This window comes from Coffea arabica, chromosome 2c (genome assembly GCF_036785885.1).
Source record: "Coffea arabica cultivar ET-39 chromosome 2c, Coffea Arabica ET-39 HiFi, whole genome shotgun sequence".
In the NCBI taxonomy this organism is placed as follows: Eukaryota; Viridiplantae; Streptophyta; class Magnoliopsida; order Gentianales; family Rubiaceae; genus Coffea; species Coffea arabica.
The window spans coordinates 3831553-3852506 of NC_092312.1; the positions used below are offsets into that span (position 1 = coordinate 3831553).

At 39.0% G+C, this 20954-nt stretch overlaps 4 protein-coding genes across 4 annotated transcripts; 2 read left to right on the plus strand and 2 right to left on the minus strand.

The window, feature by feature from the left end:
• The first annotated feature begins 1184 nt into the window (after positions 1-1184).
• On the plus strand, positions 1185-3243 carry LOC113725208 (ethylene-responsive transcription factor 2). Its single transcript, XM_027248226.2, has 2 exons — positions 1185-2152; positions 2856-3243. Exons 1-2 carry the CDS (start codon positions 1367-1369, stop codon positions 2883-2885), a joined length of 816 nt encoding a protein of 271 aa, XP_027104027.1. The 5' UTR covers positions 1185-1366; the 3' UTR covers positions 2886-3243.
• Positions 3244-10317: 7074 nt separating this feature from the next.
• LOC140034246 (oleosin 1-like) lies at positions 10318-11106 on the plus strand. The gene has a single exon (XM_072073673.1). The coding sequence runs from the start codon at positions 10416-10418 to the stop codon at positions 10821-10823; it is 408 nt and encodes a 135-aa protein (XP_071929774.1). The 5' UTR covers positions 10318-10415; the 3' UTR covers positions 10824-11106.
• A 6279-nt stretch (positions 11107-17385) lies between these two features.
• On the minus strand, positions 17386-19404 carry LOC140023475 (uncharacterized). The gene is made up of 2 exons (XM_072073094.1): positions 19349-19404; positions 17386-18295 (listed from the first exon to the last, which is right to left on the minus strand). Exons 1-2 carry the CDS (start codon positions 19402-19404, stop codon positions 17386-17388), a joined length of 966 nt encoding a protein of 321 aa, XP_071929195.1.
• LOC113725209 (cytosolic sulfotransferase 12) lies at positions 19383-20948 on the minus strand. Its single transcript, XM_027248227.2, has one exon. It carries the CDS (start codon positions 20669-20671, stop codon positions 19637-19639), a length of 1035 nt encoding a protein of 344 aa, XP_027104028.1. The 5' UTR covers positions 20672-20948; the 3' UTR covers positions 19383-19636.
• Between the last annotated feature and the right edge of the window lie 6 nt (positions 20949-20954).

The following is a 20954-nucleotide window of genomic DNA, read 5'->3' on the forward strand; positions in this document are numbered from 1 at the left end:
TAACTCCTCACTCAAATTTTCATGTAGAAATCGATCTCGATATTATCCTTTGCAAAAAATGAACAAATGTGGGTGAAAAAATAGAAAAAAAAAATTGGCTGGTCGAATATGAGTAGGAAGTTGAGTGTTCGTGAAATTTAGTGGCCTAAACCGGTGATGGGCTATGGTGACACTGCCAGCATGGCTAAAGGTAGCCACGATTGTTGCTACATTCTTGGCTAGGAAAATAGGATGAGGAACAAAGAAATGTGAGGGATGTTTTTTCCCTTATTCCTTGCAATCTTCCAATTTTGTTCCAAAAGTTTATGAAGCATGAGACGTACGTGATTTTTTTTTTTCAACAAAAAATGTGAGTAGAAAGAAGATGAGGGGCTAAAAATGTGTATTTTTCATTTGTGAGGGACAAAAAATTATCATTTCATATATGACAGACGTAAGAAATGAAAATTCATTATTTCATATGCAAGCGGCATTAAAAAAAAAAAAAAGAACAAACTTATATCTGTTGATTATTTGTAATGATTTTCCCTCCATAGCGCATATCTATACTATATATAAAGGCGGAGAAAGGAATTTGGAGTTAAAATTTATCTATACCATATATAAAGTCTTAGGGAGGGATTTGGGATTAACATTGAGATTAACTACTTATAAGTATCATGATTATTTTTATTTTTAACTATTTAAATATATATTTTCAACATAACTATTCCTACAAACATTATAACTATCAATATAAAATTATTTTATAAATAATATTTAAAAGATTAAAATTTACTTTAGTAATAAAAATTTTATTTAAAATATATAAATATAAATATTATGTACAATTTTTTGATTGCACAAACAAACAATGGGTGTGCACTGAGGACTAGTTAGCATAGTGCTGCTTAAGTGTTGGTGAGTCATGCTAGTGTCGTCGACTGACGTCACTCAGTGTGGATTCCTTATCATCCACGTGATGCAAAACACGCTGCCATCAACTTGCCCACTTGCGCTATAATGAAGTTTCAACGAACCTCCTCAGAGAAAACTTTTTTTTTTTTTTTTTTTTTTTAAATAAGGAATCACAAAAAGACAAAATATATCTGCTTGTGCTAATCCACAAAAATCAATTCCCACAAGGTTCATGCATCTGTTTCTCTCTCCTCCCCACTATACTACTTCTATAAAACCCCCCTCCTCCCTTCCTTCCCAGAAGTTCAAATTTTCCTTTTCTCCTCACTCCTCCCTTCTTCTCTTTGTTCCAGTACCGCGCTAGTATAACTTTGTGAAATAATAATAAAGAGCTCGCGCAAAAGCTACTTCATTTAGTATTTGTTTGGATTATTGGAAATAGTAAGAACCCATAATTTATTGGAGTACCATGTACCATCCGATATCCGCTGAACTCCCACCGGCGAATAGTTCCGGTGAATTTCCGGCTTATCGAGGGAGCTGCAGCTTCAGTAGCCTTGTGCCCTGCTTAACCGAAACCTGGGGCGACTTGCCTCTTAAGGTCGACGACCCGGAAGACATGGTAATTTACTGGATTTTACGGGACGCCGTTAACGTTGGATGGAGCCCGTTTAATTTGACAGCTTCTAGTGACGTCAGCGTTGACGTTAGAGTTAAAGCTGAGCCGAGTGATGCGACGGAGCCGGCTACCACTTCGCCTGCTGCTGATCACTGTTCGGCTCCGCCTCCTGCGGCCGCCGGAGCGGCGCAACCGAAAGGTAGGCATTTCAGGGGCGTGAGGCAACGGCCGTGGGGAAAGTTCGCGGCTGAGATCAGGGACCCGTCTAAGAATGGCGCCAGGGTTTGGCTTGGTACTTATGAGACGGCTGAGGAAGCGGCGTTGGCTTACGACAGAGCGGCTTATAGGATGAGGGGTTCAAAGGCTCTATTGAATTTCCCTCACAGAGTTGGCTTGAACGAGCCGGAACCGGTTAGGGTGACAGCTAAGAGAAGGTCGCCTGAGCAGGCTGCCTCATCATCGTCATCTGTTTCATCGGCTTCGGAAAGCGGCTCCCCCTCGCCATCGCCCAAGCGGAGGAGGAAAGTTGTTGCGGCTGAACTTTCAGCCGAGCCCGAGCCCGAAGTTGAGAGCCAATCGAATGCGTATCGAGTAAATTGTCAAAAGACGCATGTGCCAGTTGGCGAGCAGCTACTGGTAAGCTGAATTTGAGTTGTACTTCGTGGAAAGTTTTAAAAAAAAAAAAACAAAAAACCAAAAAAATAAAAAATAAAAAAAAGTTAGGGCTTGCTTTGTTATGTGTGAATATTAAATTTTTCCCCGTTTCTTTTTTGAGTTTTTTGCTTGGCCCTTTTAAATTCCCAGGGGCCGTGTAAACAATTGAAGCTCAAGCATTGGTGAAATACTGAAATGTAACGACGTATTTCCATTCCTCCAATATGCCACCTCTCTCCTCTTGACAGATTATTGTTACTTAATAACACTACTACTAATTCACTTGCAGTGTCTCATTTTGCTTCACCAAAACGAGTAATTTAACTAATAACTGTTTTGAACCCACCCCCAAAAAAAGAAAAAAGAAAAAAGAAAGGACTGTCCAAATCCAGTTTTTCTTTTGGGCCAATTCCGTTGCCAGTCCGTAATACGTTGTGTTCTTTCTGGGCTCTCGGTGCAGCAGTGCCGGCCAGAGCCCAGTAACTTTTAAAACCCTTTTTTTTTTCCAATTCCAAAAGAACATGAAGATAGTTACAGGCAGGTGATATGAATCAACATCGCATGGTATGTCGGTGGCATTGGCTGTCGCCTTGTAATATCGTGAACTTTCTATCCTCCTGAACTTTTTACTGAGTCATCAAGAATCATAATCGCACATTCTTAATCCTAATTCCTACGATTGCAGAGTTCTACTGTTTTGTCTCCTCACACTTGAAGCGTACCGTCTCAAAGCAAATATGACGTGGTCTAGAATCATGCGCAAGGGCGGCCATATTCTCGTCTGCTTTTTGCGAGTTGACACGCGCACACGTGTAGCGCAGGAAAACCGCGACCTGATACGCCCACCCATAACCTACAACGAACAGAATGAAAGAGCAAACACACAGGCATTTGGATCAATTGGCGTAGCGGAATGAAAGGCTGCGCTGTCTTGTAGGCTCTAACAAAATGAACATTCAGTAAATTTGTTGCTAAAATTGTTGATCAGTTTGATGACATTAAAGAGTCATCTCAAGGAGATGTTAATATAATGGTTAAGGTTAAAATTCTAAAAGTTAGAGGTCCTGATTCAATTCCGCTCCAGCTCCCTCTACTTTCTAATTTTGTGCATACACTTTCATAAGGGTGAAAGTATATATATATCGTTTGTATAAATAAGATTTGCTCTTATAATCAATTTATAATGATATGATCAATATCAATAGTTTACAACATAACATTTTAGCAATATTGCAATCTAATCCACAATTAGTATGATGCCGATAAGGCCAAGGTTTATAAAGTCAAGGTCTAATTTTCTTTTCGTTTGTTTTTTTTTTCCTTTTATGTTTAATAAAGTCTCGCTAGGGTATTCTAGTGAAAGTTTTGTCTCTCTGAGCGTTTTACTAATGAGAGTTTTTTTTTTCTCTCTCTTAGACTATTTTAGTGGGAATTTTATTTAATTTTTACTATTTTTTCCTTAAAGAGTTTTTCAAATATATATGCTAGGTCTGAAATTTCTTAAATCTTCTCGTTAGTTTTCAATATCAAATTTGAACTTGAACTGTTTGGATAGCGAATTTGAGGGAATAGACATGCACAAAAATTTATGGAGTAGTATGTGCAATTGGTTGGGTATTATGTTTTATGATCCAGAGTGTAATCATTTATATTTTGTAACTGTTAAATCTAATAAATTTTCTAATAAAATATATTTGTAACATGTTCTATGTATTTTCTGTCATTAGTGTAGCGTTCTTTGTCAGTGCTAACGATTTCTAATTGGTTTATTAATAATATTGACTTTTGTTCTATATAAAAAAAAAAAAAGATGTTTGACACACGTTTAATAACAAAAAATTGAACGTTTGAATTAATTAAGTGACGTTAAATTTTCTAGGCTAAACTTGCTCCAAAAATAAATGATAAACTATTCACTTAATGTGATATACATTCAAATGTATCATATTTGGTATTTAACAATTCAATAAGTTAATGGATTCAAATTTAAGATTTTAGTTTTCAAATTTTAATTTTATCAAATGCAACCTAAGATATGTAGGTAGGCTATGTCACTATAACTCACATTTAATGAGGTTAACTTTGAAACCTCTATTTTTTACAATAACTTGACTGAGGCCTTTCTGGCATATAATTGATAAAAGTATAGGATCAATTTTTTATATATTAACAATGTATACACTATCACTACTAAATACATGATAACTTGTAATCCAAATTGTGCATATGTATCTTGAATCAAATCGTGATATTGTGTATACTGTTAATGTACATACATACATACATACATACATATATATGTATATATATATATATATATATATATATATAATATTAACTCATAAGTATATATTACGATTACATTTATTCTGAAGTTTTGACTGAGCTCTTGACCTTTAACTTAACCATATCTACCCGACTTCTTATGAATTTTTGCATATTTGCTAATTTTAGTTTCCGCTTTGGGTTCCTTATTTTGAATGAAATTATTGTTATTTATCAACAATAAATAGGTATAAACAATTGATTTTACAATTGACACATTTTCCAAACAAAATTCATTCCATTTTGGATATGTAAGTTTTCTAACTTGTTAGTTTATGTTTAATACAAACGGAATGTGAATTTCCTTACAGGTGATATCAGGATTTTGGACCTTGAACTCTTTCAAAAAAAAAAAAAGTACAGATAAAATTGAACCTTACTATTACATTGCATATGTAGTGATTTTTTTTTTTTTTGTATGAGTTCGCCTCCGGTTACCACCACAGATTAGAGCATTTTTTCGAAACTATAGGTCGTATATAGAGATTCTTATAAATCACTTACCAATACAACCTTCCTATTAGCAGATGGATTCAAACATACGACATTTTGTGAAGAAGTGATCCGTCCTTATTAATTGAACCAACTTATATTAGCCATATATGGTGATTCAATATTCAGTAGTAAACATTTAAGCTGTGACTTTTCGTTATTTTAAATTCCAAAGTCAAGCTTTTGCATTCCGAAATCACATAGGCCTGAGGAAATTTGTCAATCTGTATTATAATTTATATATGATTCCGTATTCATTCATCTTCTTCCCCTTGATTGGTAATGAGGTACTTTGACTAACTCGTTGCTAACTCATCACGTAAATAATCATTGAAAATGTGGACAATCAGCAAAGACCGACACTCCGCCATCATATGATTGCGTCAAATTGAAGTTATAAATTACAGTTATTCGAAAACCAGAAGATTTCAGTCGGTGAAGGGCGTTAAAACTTCAAGTCCCACCTGTCACCAATATGAGGACTGTTGGTGATATGGTACTGTTTGCAACCAAAATTTCCGTGCTTGTACTCTTGTCCTGCCAAAAGTTATCGCCTTTTTCGGATTCTCCCGCAGGATTAGCTTAGATATTAAGTTTATCGATTTCAGTGAAAAGTACTCGTGTCTTTCCAAAAGAGTAGAAAAAAGTACGAACGCATAATATACAAAAATTCAATATTATATATCATAATAATGTATATGCTATTACTATTTGATGCATAACATATGTAAAATTTACATTTTAAATTTAAATTTAGATTATTGATCATGTATTCAAATTTAATAATTTATACACTGTCACTGTCAGTATATAGAAAATCAATTCTATGCATATATCTATTTATAATTCTTTTTAAGTAAATATTTTTGATACAGTCAATATAAACCCCCTCTACATTGACCGTTCACCATTTTATGCCACATCATCAATGAAACTTAGTAACCTATTGCAAGCTTTAATCACCGTAAAATTATCAAAAGGATATAATTATCTATCAAATAAAATTTCCTTGAACCCGTTAAACAAATTACAGAGTTTTATATCGATACAATCCCTTAGTGAGATTTATATCAATTAATCTCTCATGCCCATCAAGCAATGTTCTTCAACCACGCGAGAAACTAACACTCTTTTTCTTCCATATCTCTTGATAATATGGCACAGAATTGCAGCAAACTCCAGCAACGCAACACAGGCATGTTTTAGTATAAGTACTAACAAAGTAGCTCCTTCAATGCTGTCAAGCGGTTGTTTCATTCTTCTTCAATTTATTCTGATATATTTCTTTTGGTTGGCGTCAGGCATTTCCCTAATATATGGTTGTTAGGACCAATTTTTTGATAATCGAACTGACCACCGGTTGAACCGTGAACCAATTATGCTTTGAGTCCGATTCAATGATTAACTCAACAATTCAATTGAATCAATCAAATTCGATCAAAAATCCAATGAACCGACAAAAATCGGAAGGTTCAACCGATTTTCACTAATTCTTTTATTTTCTAAAATAAATATCTCGGTTTATTCAAAATTTTAATGCTAAAATAAATTAAAAAAAATAATTAAATCTTTGAATTGGAATCCGATTGAACCACGAATCAGAAGCTCGTTCGGTTCACTCTTCGCTCTAAATTTAGAAACATTGGTTGTGACTTCGAAATTTCATGTGAGAAGAGTCAAAAGAATTTGAAGGTTGCGCTAACAAACAAGTTCAGCCAGTGGACAAACTTGATTCAAGGTGGGAAGTGATTTTCATCCCTGTCGGTTATGAGATGATGGGCTGAAATTGAGGCGGTAAGACTTTCGTTTCTATTGGTCATTGACCGAGGGATATTCTCTTCCAATGTTAAAGTCTTTCATTTTTAATAATGGGCAAAGCTTGTGAAAAGGCTACAACAGGTTATGAGGTTTATTGTTGATTTGGCACAAAAGGGTGAGTCATAGGGTAAGGGTCTTTTTGTTTGAATTGAAAATATTTTCCAGATTTTCTGGTGTTTGGCAGTAGAAGACGTTAGGCAAATATTTTCCAGTGTAAAATGTTTTACACTACAGGACGTAAAATGACTTACGGAGCGGACATACGGAAGTTGATTTCCATCAAACTCATGAAGCTTATCAACCATTTCAGGGCTTACTTATTAAGATACTCATAACAAATATTAAATACCAATACTGAGACCATTAATAAAAATCCATCCTTGCGCCTGCTACGAAAAACCCCACTGTCTACCACTTTTCCCTCATCCTCATCTTTGCCAACCCTACTCCTTTCCTCCCATGCCAGCATAAACAATGCATCCATGGAGATGTAGAAAATCTATACCAAGAGAGGTCTTGATAAGTTTTTGGGTGAGAGAAATCTGGAAAAGTGAAGGAGACAGAGTGGAGGAAGACTTTTGTGCAGAAAAGTTTGCAACAAAATTCAAGAGCTGCTTTTCCATATGATGGTTGATCAATTATAAGGTTTTAATTACAGAAGTAATTTTTATTGACATATTATTAATTTGAATCTTCATTGGTATGATGTGTAATTGGTTTGAGAAATTATGAATTCCTTTATGGAGTTTGACAGATTTGGAAATTGGATGAATCTCTGGTTGGGATGGTAGATCCAATGTACATGCGATGACGGTAGTTGGAGGGATTCTACTGGGGAATCTTCTTCTTGTAGGTTTTAGTTTTGTGGTGCATTTTCATAAAATTGCACCAAACACCTGAAAATAAAGGAAAATGAAAATTTTTTCAGGAAAATTATTTTCATTGAAAATGTTCTCCTTAGGAAAAAATTTTACATTGAAACAAACGGACCCTAAATCTTTTCTACACGTGATTTTACGCTCACGTGTAGAAATGATTTACTTTATCTTTTCCTTTGAAAATTTGCTTGAACGGTCTTAAAGTCTTCTAAAAAAATTTCAATCTAGTCCCTATAGTTGTAACTAGATCTCAATTTGTTGCGTTTTCCTTATACAATTAAGTTTATTAGAGAGTCAAAATTATAAACTTTCAAGGAACGTAATGAAGCAGTATGGGTAGAAGCGTTTTGTAAGCATCCTTCATCGGTCGTTGCATTGCATTACTCAGCTCATCTTCATTAGAAAATAAGAATTACCGACTTCTAATTTCTGTCTTTCTCATTAAGCTTTGACGGGTATTTAGAGCGTGCCATTCAAAATAGGTTAGTTGCAATTTGCCGATGAAACATTGGTCTAATAATCAGGTTAAGATCTCACGTATTAGAGGTCTTGAGCACAGATTCCTCTATCCCCTCGACTCTTCTGAAGTCCCGCTCCTTTCATACTGAAAAAAAAAAAAGAAGAAAGGTTAACTGCAATTTATGTAAATTAAAAGGCTAATGTGGTATGCTAACTCAAAATTTTCCATCCAAAGTATGAAATTAAAAAAAAGAAGGATTAATCAACAAATTCTGAAATTGTTTAAAATGGAATTTCTTAAAGTTTTAGATATTGTGGTCGCAGTGCAATGGAAGGCATTTAAAGGGCACACAACTGCGACATGAAACGTCCAGGTTCGGATAATCGTGTCAGCAGCAATATGGTGGGGTTCAAACTTCAAAGTCTGGTGGTTGAAGTTTACGGGCATCCATCCATCACCCCAGTCTTAATACATGGTCAAGTCTGCCTCTTCTAATCCATTTGCTAAGAAGGAATTATTCCACTTGAAAGAAGTTAACTGAGAGGAATATCCTTCCACAATCTGCTTTCACACTCGCTGAACAAAAGAAAATCATTACATGCTTTATTTTTCTAGCAAAATAACTTTAATTTATCTATTCTAATGTCGCAGCTACAAAGATACTGCCCTTCTCTTTATTTTCTTATTATAAAATACTACTAGTATTGGTCAATTAATGCTTTTGCACTTCAAAAACTCCCAAAGTCACTCTTTTAGCTGAAAATGGGGAGAAAAAAAAAAAAAAAGAGTGCACAAAAGTAGTCAGTAGGTCTAGTCTTCTAGCCACAAAGTAATTTTCGTGCCAAGTGAAAGGATTAGAATTCGAGATCTCTTATCTACTCTTCCTTCGTCCCTCCCAAACTATCTAACCAGTTCCTCGTCCTCTTACAAGCGCTTGTAACGGAACATTCTCTTCTAGCATGTCCGAATGGGAATAGCTAGCTAACCTGTATTTCCAAGTTTTCGACTGCCTTCCAATTCATCCGAAGACTGAGGCAACCATCAACGTCGAAGATGGCTGTTATTTGTGCTCCAGTCGTTTTATTGGCGGAAAATGAGTAATCTATCCAACGCAGGTAGGTGGAGAAAATTTTCACACCCTTGTCCGTGGATTTTTTTCTCGGGAATTTGTTGTTGCCAGATGACCTTAGATAGAGACAAATGTGAATCCGACTCCAAGTTGATTAAATTTTTCCACGAGGTAAGCAAACAGATGCAATTATCAAAAGCTTTGACATATACTACTATTATTGTTCCCTTCCCAAAAAAGGGACAGCAGACAAAAGCATTAAATACAGTCTCACCCACATTGATTTAGCGGATCAGGTTGCTTAAAAAGCATTTGATTAGCTAAGTTTGTCAAGCGAGTTACATTAATTTAGCTTTTCTCTTAAAAGCATTTGTCAACGATTTCATGCGACTTTGTGGATTGAATCTTTTTTTTTTGTTTTTGAAAACAGAGAACATCATAATCATACAATTTGTCAACCCTTTTTTTTCCAATTTGTGGGTTTTGAAGTCTAGAAAAGGGAAAAGGGAGAAGGGAGAAGGGAGAAGGGAAAGGGAGGGCGTTCGAGAGTCAAAACCAATACTAATTTAGTTGGGGCTCAGGAACATAAAATAGTCGCACAAGACTGGAGACGGCCCTGCCATTTAATGTTGGGCCAGAGTCTATTTTACCGTTTGACTGGGCCTCGTTGTGGACTGTAACAAAAGGTTCGTGGATCTGTATTGGGAGAACTATTAGGCCTCGACTTATTGGGTGGGTTTCATTGCAAGGTATCCTCCATCCTACAACAGTCCAACGGACGCGCACTCGCGAGTTTGAAGCTCCAGAAGAAACCCGTGCACTCAACCACACTGAATCGCCTAAGCCTAGAAAGTAGAAAGTAGAATGCCCTCGGCTCGGGCTTTCTCCGTTTCTTGACCGCCCGTCCGTTCTGGCTTCTTTCTGGACACCGAAAACAGCTGCAGATACGAGTACAACCAAAAAATGCCGCGTCTTTAAACAACGCCATCTTTCCTGCATGCAGCCCCCTGCATGTCAAGCTCTCCAACACGTGCCAACTCCCCGCTCAACACGTATCCCCACCACCTCCTCGATCGTCCCCTTCTTTCTATATTAGCCCCCACCATCCCCTCTCCTTTCTCACCCCCAGCACACAACAAAAACTTCAATTCCCACCATCCGCTTGTCCCTTCGCCTTAGGAATCCTCCTCCTCTTCCTCCTCAATGGCGGACATTCGTCAGCAGCAGCCGCTATCCCACCAGGTGGTCAAGGCGGCCACCGCGGTGACGGCTGGTGGGTCGCTTCTGGTTCTTTCGGGCCTGATCCTAGCTGGGACTGTGATTGCACTAGCTCTGGCCACGCCTTTGCTGGTGATTTTCAGCCCGGTGCTGGTCCCCGCGGGGATCACGGTGTTTCTGCTGGTCACCGGGTTCCTGTCTTCGGGAGGGTTTGGGGTGGCAGCGTTGAGCGTGCTGTCCTGGATTTACAGGTACGTGACGGGGAAGAACCCGCCGGGAGCGGACCAGCTGGACCGGGCAAGGCAAAAGCTGGCTCTTAAGGCTAGGGAGATGAAGGACAGGGCTGAGCAGTATGGGCAGCAGAACATACCTGCCGGTTCCCAGCAGCACTAGATTTGATAATTTAAGCCAATGATCAGCTCCAATTCCAGTGGTGTGGATAGGTGGAATTGTCATGTAGCTGGCTAGTTTTATCCTAAGTCAGGAGATCATAGACGGTCGATCCTGTGGGTTGTGGTATTCATGCATTATTGTCTTTCGTTAATTTCTTCGAATTTGTAATGTCTGGGATGAGTTTCCATCGCTTTTTATATATATATATATACTAGGTAATGACTTCCCACGCAAGGCGTGGAAACTTTAGACTTGTTAATAAGATTTCATTTGTTATTGTAAATATTTTTTAATGGTTGATACGATGCTATATATAATTCAAAAGAATAAAGTCATTGGAGTATTATACAAGAATTGTTTGGTAGTCGCTCAAAAGAAAGAGCCAAGTATACCATTTACGTATACATAAAAGTTGTCTGATATATTAAAACAGGAGAGCCTGAACATCAAATTGAGACAGAACAGATTTATCACCATTTTTCATGTGCACAACAAATTCCAGAAGTTCTTCTGATGCCCATTCAGTCTTGCCTGGTGAAGAAATGTCTTCACCACCTCCTCTGACAACCGCGCCAGCACATTCCTCTTCATTAGCAACAGATCTTAACCTCACCATAAAATTCACTAAAAGAGACACCAAATAGCCCCACCATATCATGAGCAACGTTTAATCAAAAGATTCACAATTTTACAGCAAGACAATTTTTAAGACCTAAACCAAACAATCCAATTTTGCTTGGAAAACCAGACATGAAAAGCAAACATTAATCTGTTAAAGATGCAATAGTCCCTACAGACCATGCGTTCATTATTTATCATCGTTAATTAAACCGTCCATTAATTACAACTTACCCCCCTAAATCCTAATGCCCTGACCAAATTACGGTCTCTTCAAGTTTTACTCACATTCAAATGTTTGGTTTTTTTTTTTTTTTTTAATTGTTGATATGAAATATGCGCCTTCTTTGGATTGAAATCCTTAAAGCATTGTTGCGCATTCTGCCGCTTGTTATCATCTAGAAAAGGCTGTTGGTGTCGGTGTCGGTGAATTCTGGGAGGCTTTCTGGGGTCAGGCTCATTTTGGAATAGGAGGACATTTTTTTATATGCTGTAAAACGGGTATTTCGTTTCTGTGGGTATGTAATTTTTCCGAAGTCACTTACGGTATATGTAGAAGAAAGTAGAATGACGAATTAAAGTGGAGTTCCAATGGCCGCAAGGCTGAGAAAAGGTGGTGATGTATAGACAGAACGTACGTGAAACGACAAACAATTACACGAGACCGTCTTAAGAATCAATCACACGTCACTAATAACATGGAACTATATAGCAGTTAATAGTGTATTCGATTGTTGTGCTACCAAATACTACCCTGAAGAATAATAAATTATTAGACGACGTCAAGATGATTGAACACTGAAGAATTCAGCTTGATTGTTGCAACTCCACTTGTCTCTGTCTATTTCTCGTCCAGGCAATTTTAACTGTGGCCTGACATTCTTGCACATCATCACCAATCGGCATTAAATTGAATACCAATTTGAGTTGAAAAATTAGACACCAGTTATTATTAGAGTTGAAAAATGGCAGAAGATTTCAGTAATTGGGTTCTACTACTACCTCTGAAGCCTAATTCTTTTTTTTTTTTTTTTGTCCAAAAGAACGGCATCATTCTATTAATAAACGTAAACCTTTACATAAAGGATGGGCAACTGCCTTTAATATCTGCTTGCGCCAGCGCAGGCAGCCAATCTGGGAAGATATCCTTCCATTCAGTTTGTTCTTTCAAGCTAATTACCAATTTGGCAAGTTTATGGCTAACAAAGTTGTTTACTCTTCGAGTAAAAGTAAAACAACAATCATAAAATTTTGTTCTAAGTTCCTTGATATCATATAACACCACTGAGCCTATCCCATTGGTTTGCTCCTTGTTAATCTCTTCCACCACCTGTAAGCAGTTCGATTCAAACATCACCTTCGTCCATCCTTGTTGTTTTGCCAGCAACATGGCTGCTCGTAACGCCATTGATTCTTCCAGTTTTGGAGTTGAGCAGCTAAGGTTTGGTATTGCCCAGGCTTTCAGAACTTTTCCTTGCCAGTCCCTTGCAACCATTCCCCACCCCGCCAATCCTTCCTTCTGCTGTAATGTAGCATCTGTATTTATCTTGACCCAACTCTCCTAAGGTAGCCTCTACCCCTTCGACACCTCAGCTTCATACTTACTACTTCCTTGAACTTCCAACTCCCCTTCTTGAGCGTCCTGAAATTCCCTCCATTCCCCCATTGCCTTACTCACTGCTACTAACGGATTTCTGTCATGACCATTAAACTGTTTCTCATTCCTTGATTTCCAGATTTGTCACAGTAAATTGACCGTCAGTATAATACATTCTCTTCCCTTCTCCTGACTCACAGGTCCCTCTAGTTCTTCCCACAATGACCAAAATTTACTTCTGTGTTCCTCCAATCCTTCCCAACTCACTGGGGCAACTTTCCATATATTCATTGCATTTCTACAGAAAAACAACATATGCCATATGGTTTCTACATTCTCCCTACACCCCTTACACATATGATCCCCTTTCAGGCTCCTGTCCTTAATTACTGCATTCACAGGTAAAATGTCTTGCAGACATTTCCAGACAAAATGCTTCAACTTGTATTTCATATTCAGCCCCCAGAGGAAGTTCCAGTTCTGTGTTGCCCCTTCTTTCCTGCAACTAGTTCCTGCCTCTTGCTCTCCTTGCTTCCCCCTCCTTATATTGCTCTTAGCCAAATTGTATCCAGACTTTACTGTATAGACCCCAGTGGTTGAGAATGCCCAATACAACCTGTCTTTCCTAGGCTCCAAACTGAGTGGAATTCCCATAATTTTCCTTCCTTCATCCTGATAAAAAATCTGCTTAATCAAATCTCTGTCCCATTCCCCATCTTTGATAAGCTCACTCACTCTCTGCACCTCTACCCCCTCCCCCTTTCTAGTTTTTACCCTTCCATCCTCAGTGTTTGGAAGCCATTTATCCTTCCAGATATATGTAGATTTACCATCACCTACCTGCTTCCTTAGCCCCACTTCTAACAGATTTCTAGCCTGCATCAAACTCTTCCAACACCATGAATCAGCCCCTTCACTCTTTGTCCTCCAGATGGATCGTCCTTTAAAATATCTGGCCCTCATAATCTTGCTCATCAGCAAGTTTGGCTTTGTCAAAATTCTCCACAGCTGCTTTGCCAACAGAGCCAAGTTAAATTCATGCAATTTCCTAACACCCAGCCCCCCTACTGCTTTAACCTCAGTTAGCTTCCCCCAACTCAACCAATGAATCATATTCTCATAATCCTTCTGTCCCCACCAATACCTTGCCATCTCAGAACATATTTTCTTGCACAAAGTCTTTGGCAGCAAACAGGCAGACATCACATAGGTAGGCAGTGCCATGATCACAGCCTTCAGTAGTACTTCTTTTCCAGTTGGGCTCAACAGTTTCTCCTTCCACCCCTTCAGCCTAGCTATTTTTTTTTGCCTTATAAAGTCAAAAACTTGTCTCTTAAACCTCCCAATGACCAAAGGCAGTCCAAGGTACTTGCTTTGCACCACCCACCTCATTCCATGCAATTCCCTCATTACCTCATCTATCTGCCTATGGCCCACGTTCCCACTGAATAGCAATAATGACTTTTCCATATTGATTAGTTGACCCGAAGTTTCTTTGTATACCTCTAATATTCTCCTCAATTTGCATGTCTCTTTTCTATTTGCCTTGCAGAGAATGAGTGAATCGTCTGCAAAAAAAAAAAGTGAGATAATCTGGGGGACCCCCTAGCCACCCTCATTCCTATTAACAGGCCTTGTGAGTTAGCTTGTCTAATCAAATAAGACAGTCTCTCAGCACAGATCAGAAACAAAAAAGGGGACAAGGGGTCCCCTTGTCGCAAACCCCTGGTAGGCTTGATAAAACCCTTTTTTTTCCCATTAATATTCACAGAATAAGTGACACTAGTTACACAGTTCATGATCCATTGAATCCACTTTGGACAGAAGCCCATTTTCTGCATCATTTTTGCCGGAAACACCCATCTATTCTGTCATAAGCCTTGGACATGTCTAATTTGATAGCCATATAGCCATTCCTCCAAGTTCTCTTATTTTTTTAAAAATGGACACATTCATGAGCAATAGGGACATTGTCTAATATCTGTCTATCAGGAACAAAGGCAGACTGGGACTCACTAATACAGATATTCAGCACACTCTTAAACCTGCTAGTCAACACTTTAGAGATGATCTTATAGAGGACATTACACAGACTGATAGGTCTATACTCAATGATAGAAATGGGAGACTCAGTTTTTGGGATGAGGCTTATCAAGGTCTTATTAATGGATTTTAGAAGGTGACCAGAGCAGAAAAAGCTTTGCACAGCATTCACTATATCAGATTTAACTATTTGCCAAAATTTTTGGAAAAAGTAAGGAGGCATACCATCTGGTCCTGGGGACTTGTTTGGTTGCATGGAGAAGACAGCCTGTCTGATTTTCTGCTCTATAACAGGCTTGGTCAGCGTCCTTTTCATCTCTGAGGTGATTGTCTGTGGCACGCCCTGTAGAATTTCTACAAAATCCACTGGATTTCCTGGGGTGAAAATCTCCTGAAAATAATCTATAATCTCCTTACTAGATTCCTCCACATTCTCACACTATTCCCCACTCCTTTTCTGCAACACACTTATTCTATTCTGTTTCCTTCTACCAGCAACAGTTGCATGAAAGAAGCTTGTGTTTCTATCACCTTTCTTTAACCATTTTACCCTTGCATTTTGGCACCAGTATAACTCTTCTCTTTTATAAGCATCAGTCAGCCTCCTTTTAAGTCCTGCTAGCTTGATCTTGTATCCACTAGGCTTGTTCTCCTTAACCTCCTTTATCTCCCCTTTAATCTGCTCAATCAGTTTCTTTGAGTTCCAATGACTCCCTTTACTCCAATTTAACAGATCCATTTTCACTCTCTTAATCTTACATTTTACCTTATACAATCTAGATCCCTGTTCTTCCTTACCCCAGGCTTTCCCAACAACCTCCCTTATATCCTCTTACAATAGCCATCTCCTGTCAAACATGAACCTTCTCTTTTATTTCCTCTCCCCAGGCCTTGTGTCCAAGAGCAGCATACAATGGTCAGAAGTCTCAGTTTCTATATGCCTTATCAAATCTCTCAATCCAGCTTCTAGTACCCAGAATTCTATCTAATCTTTCTTTCACCTCTCCCCCATTCCCCCAATTATTACACCAGGTCCAAGGAATTCCTTCAAATCCAATATCTACTAACTCATTCTTATTTGTAAAAGAAGTGAAGTCTTGGAACCTTATCTCATCTCTCTGAATACCTCATCACTTTTCATCATTAGATGTAATGTCATTGAAGTCTCCCATTACAACCCAGTACTCACCCCACAAAACACTTCTTCTAGTTACTACCTCCCACTGTTCTCTCCTAATACCTGCAGAAGAGCTGACATAAACACAAATACACCACCAGTTGGCTCTAGTTTCATCATCTTCTATCTGTAGCTCTATAGTAAAACTTGTAAACAGCACCTTTTTAACCCTTAATTCCTGTTTCCATAGCACCGCCAACCTCCCTACCTTACCCACAGGATCAACAACAAAGACCTTGTGAAATTTTGTTCACTGTATCACTTTATTCAAATAGGTTTTTTTCTTCTTGGTTTCTGACAAAAATACTAGAGAAGGAGAGTGGAGTCTAATGACCTCCCTCAGTTGGGAACTGCCAAGGGGCTCTCCACACCTCGACAGTTTCATACCACAACCTTCATTTTAACATTGGAGTCCCATTTAGGGAGGACTCCAATCCCTCAGAAAGATCCATCAATTCACAGACCCCACTCTCAACTCTGATCCTCTTCCTATTTTCCTTACCAGTTGGACTCATTACATCTTCCACTTCCCCCTCCCTCCTCCACATTTCTCTTTCTCTTCTCACTCTCATCAAACTCAGCATCGGTTTCCCTCAATGGTTTCCTTCTACTTACCTCTAGCACCAACCTTCTCCAGCTCTTGCCACCCCTATACTTCCCAGTACTCTTGCTCTTCTGCGTACCCCTTCTCCCAATACATTCCCCTTCCTCCCATAATATCTCTCCCTCCCTTCCTTCCTTACCCTCTATGATAGTCTTATCCTCACTCCCCTCCCTGTCTATACCATCAATCCACATCAAATCATCCGATGCATCCCTTGCAACCCTTAAGCCTATCCTCACTGCAGCACCAGTTGACTTCCCCCTTTCCCACCAACCTGTCCATTCCCCAGTTCCCTATTCTTTACCTCTTCAACCCTCCCTTTTCCTGTCCCCCCCCTCCCCCTTTCTTCTGCACACACTTCAACTCCCCTCTCTACCATTACCCTCTTCTCCTCCTCCCTAATCCCAGTCATGTTCTCCATCAACTCCCCTAGAGCAGACTATTTTGGGTCCACCTGCTTATGAAATTCTTCAGTATATGTTAGTAGCAGCTTCTGTCCCTTTCTCCCTCCACCCTTATGAGCTTAAGATTGGCTCCTCACATCATCCCTGTTCCTAAACTCATCTCCACTTCTGTTCCTTCTAGTAGGACTTCTAAGATAGTTTGCTCTTAGCCAATTCCCAAACGGTGGTTCCCCTTCCATGTTCATTCCCTTCTTGTTACAATTCTTTTCACTATGACCAATCAACCCACAGCCAAAGCAGAAATCTGGACATTTTTCGTATTTAAATTCTATCCATTTCTTTCCACTATTACTATTAACCATTGTTCCCCTAGGAAGTGGAATAGACAAATCCATTTCCACCAAAATTTTCATATGCTTGCCTTTCTTCCCTCCATTCTGCAGAATAATCATCTCTTCCACACTTGAAAACATACTCCCTATCTTCCTGCCAACTTCCTTCGTAACCCAATGCAATGGTAAGTTCCAAATCTGAACCCAAATGAAAGTTCTACTTAGAGCTTTCTCATTCTCCTCTAGACCAGCCTCCCATCGCAACAATATTAAAGGTTGGCCATCATATATCCATGGGCTACTACTCAGCACCATCTCTACGTCCTTATCCTTGTCAAAAATGAATTGGAACAGGTTTCGGCCAATCTCAACAACCTTTGGATGCTTCACCTGAGACCACATGTTATTAGCAAAACTCTTAATCCCCCCAATATTAGCCAATTTCTCTCCCCACATCTTACCAATCAAACTCTGTTTACACTCCAGAAAACCTTTAGCCACCACCTCCTCGTCCAGTCGAACTCCTTCATTTTCTTCTTCAGACAGTTTAAACTTCCTTAAAACTTCTTCAATATTCTCCATCGCTCCTCCCACGGACTCCACCGAGTAAATGTTAGGAGGCTTCTCGGCTAGTGCTGATTGAAGCCAGACAGAGTCCTTTTCCAAGCCCCCAACAAAATCCAGAAACCAGCAGGTCCTAACACAAGATAGAAAGAGTAGAAAAGCACAATAAGAATCAAAACTAGCAAACGAAAGCAAGACTCAGGACAAAAGAAAAAGCTTAATAGGATCGCTATCCCATATTGCAAAAAAAGGAACAACAAAAAAAAAACAAAGGTATAAAAGGCTTCTATCGCTTAGAGATTCCAGCGCTTATTCAAGAGCCAATGGATGAATCTGGTAAGTTTCCTTTCATGGATGAATCTGATAAGTTTCCATTAATGGTAGGTTGTTGCTTGGCGCCTAAGCTGGTGGATCCGAATTTGAATTTTGCGAAGAAAGGTATGAAAGGTGTGAGCACCCACAAAAAGGGATTTTCTCTCTCTAGATAGAGAGAAAAAAACTCTCATAGAGAGAGACGAGTAGAGCAAAACAATGAATCTAAGATACTTCTGAAGCCTAATTCACCTTACATTATTGATGTTTTTGGCGCAACCAATACGGTGATGATCTTTGTCAAGAACCGTCAAAGCATAATAACCGTTGTATCATCCTCCCACCACCTCTTTTTTTTTAATTTTTTTTTAGAAAAATTAGCCTTGTATGGATTGTGATTTTTCGTAGAATTTTTTTTTTATTTTTCGTAAACAGATACTCATTTCATCCCACTTTGATAGTCCTGTTTTTCTTTTTCGTCTGCCCAAATTGTAGACCACTTTCCAATTGAAGAATATAGTTGTATTTTAATTTTTCTAAAATACCCTTATTCAATATAAGTTGTTGTTGCTATAAATCTATCCCATTTAATGAGAGTTGATTCTTTTTTTACCATCAATTCAAGTTCCCATAAAATTGTACTCTAATTAATGTGAGAGTATTTTAGAAAAATAGTTACCTAAATTGATTGTTCCAACAAAGTTAACTACTTTTTCTTAAACTGTGTGAAAAAAAATCAAGACTATTAAAATGGGACGGAGGGAGTAATTGCTATATTATATTTTTCTACGAAAACTCCTTAAAATAGCAAACGGAATATGTGCCATAGAGTGTAGACTAAAGAATTAATAAGATAAACATTTATACAGCTCACATCGGACGATATGCCCGGACACAAGTCCACAAGATACCAAGTCCATAAGATACCATCGATTTTGAAATAAACATAACACAAGTAATACAACACAAGTAATACAACACAAGTAATGGTAGTACTACAGAGGGAAACAAAACGAAAAAAGGAAAAAATTTCGGAGTAGTGCAACAGTCATCAGGAAATGAAATTCTCACCAAGCATCCTATAAAAAAAAACAAAGAAATCTTAAAAAACAAAGAGAAAGATATAGGAGTATAAGCAAAGTAGTAGTAGTAGTACACAGCTTCAAGCATCCTCAAGACAGAGACCAGAGCCCTCAAATTTGGAGCGAGCAGTCCGGCTGATTTGCTCTTCCAGCTCTGGGGTCAAGTAATTCTTCCAATCTCCCACCGCACCCCGTCTGAAGTAGGAACTGTTAGGCACTCCGTACAAGATGGAACCATTCTTGTTCACCTCGAAGTTCCTCAGCCTCTCCAAGCTACACCTCCACACCACTTTCTCCACCTCCTCTTCGCTAGCGAAGGGCCTTCCAAGAAACGAAGCCAGCTTCTTCACCTCTGCCTTGGGCTCTCTTTTCAGCTCTTCATACTTGAGAAACAAAATCTTGGTGGGCCTCTTTTGACTCTCCAGCCAGTACTCCAGAACATGATCGAAAAAGGGTCCATATTGATGCACACCACTACAAAAGCAGTCCACCGCTCTATCTAGAGGATAAGGTTCTAGACCATTTGGCCTGAAAATGGAGTTGAAAAAATGCCATAGCGAAATTAGGGTGTCTTTCGGGTTTCTGGTGATGTACACGATTTTGCAGCCGGGACTATTCTTGGTTGAATCTGGCAGGACTTTGTAAGGCAAATGAGTGTGAAAAAGTCTGGGAGAAGGGGTGGAGTAAAGATCAGGATGGGGTTTTGTAGCATAAATCATACTCTCAATAGTTTGTATGTGGAAATGGGGATTGTCTTTGGCCAAAATGTCATCATCATCGTCAGCAGCAGCTTCAGCATTGACTCCACTATCAGAGGTAGCGATGGGAATGGGATTTTGCATGATGCAAAGACAAAGGGCCTTGAGCCAGGTGGTACCTGTTTTGGGTGGTGAAGCAAGGAGAACGTCGTCGTGGTGAGCTTGGAAGGTTGTCCGGAAAGTCACGGCGGGCTTCACCAGACCAGGCTCGAACCAGCTGCCTTCCCATTGACAAATATCCATGGCATCCCAGAAACGAGCTCTGGGCAGCTCATTTACTCTGAAAGAAGCATCATCATCTTGATGATCATGTGAGTTGCCGGAGCTCGGGATTGAAGATCCTTTAGATGTGGCCATTTGCTCCCTTTCACTAGTACTAAGACCGGAGGTTTTTTTTTTCCTTTTTTTACACGTACTAATATAACGGAGCCGGAGGAGGAGGAATAGTGTAGGGCTTTGGATCCCCCTCGGACTTCGAGTCCTAATTGGGTGCCGCGTCCAACTTGATCCACTACGGACATAGGATAGTGGATACCTGGACTTAGAACTGGAACGGTCCACGAGGGCTGACGTAAACAAGCACTCACACTCCCTCCCTCCACACACAGAGACACACACCACCACCACCACCCAACCCCCC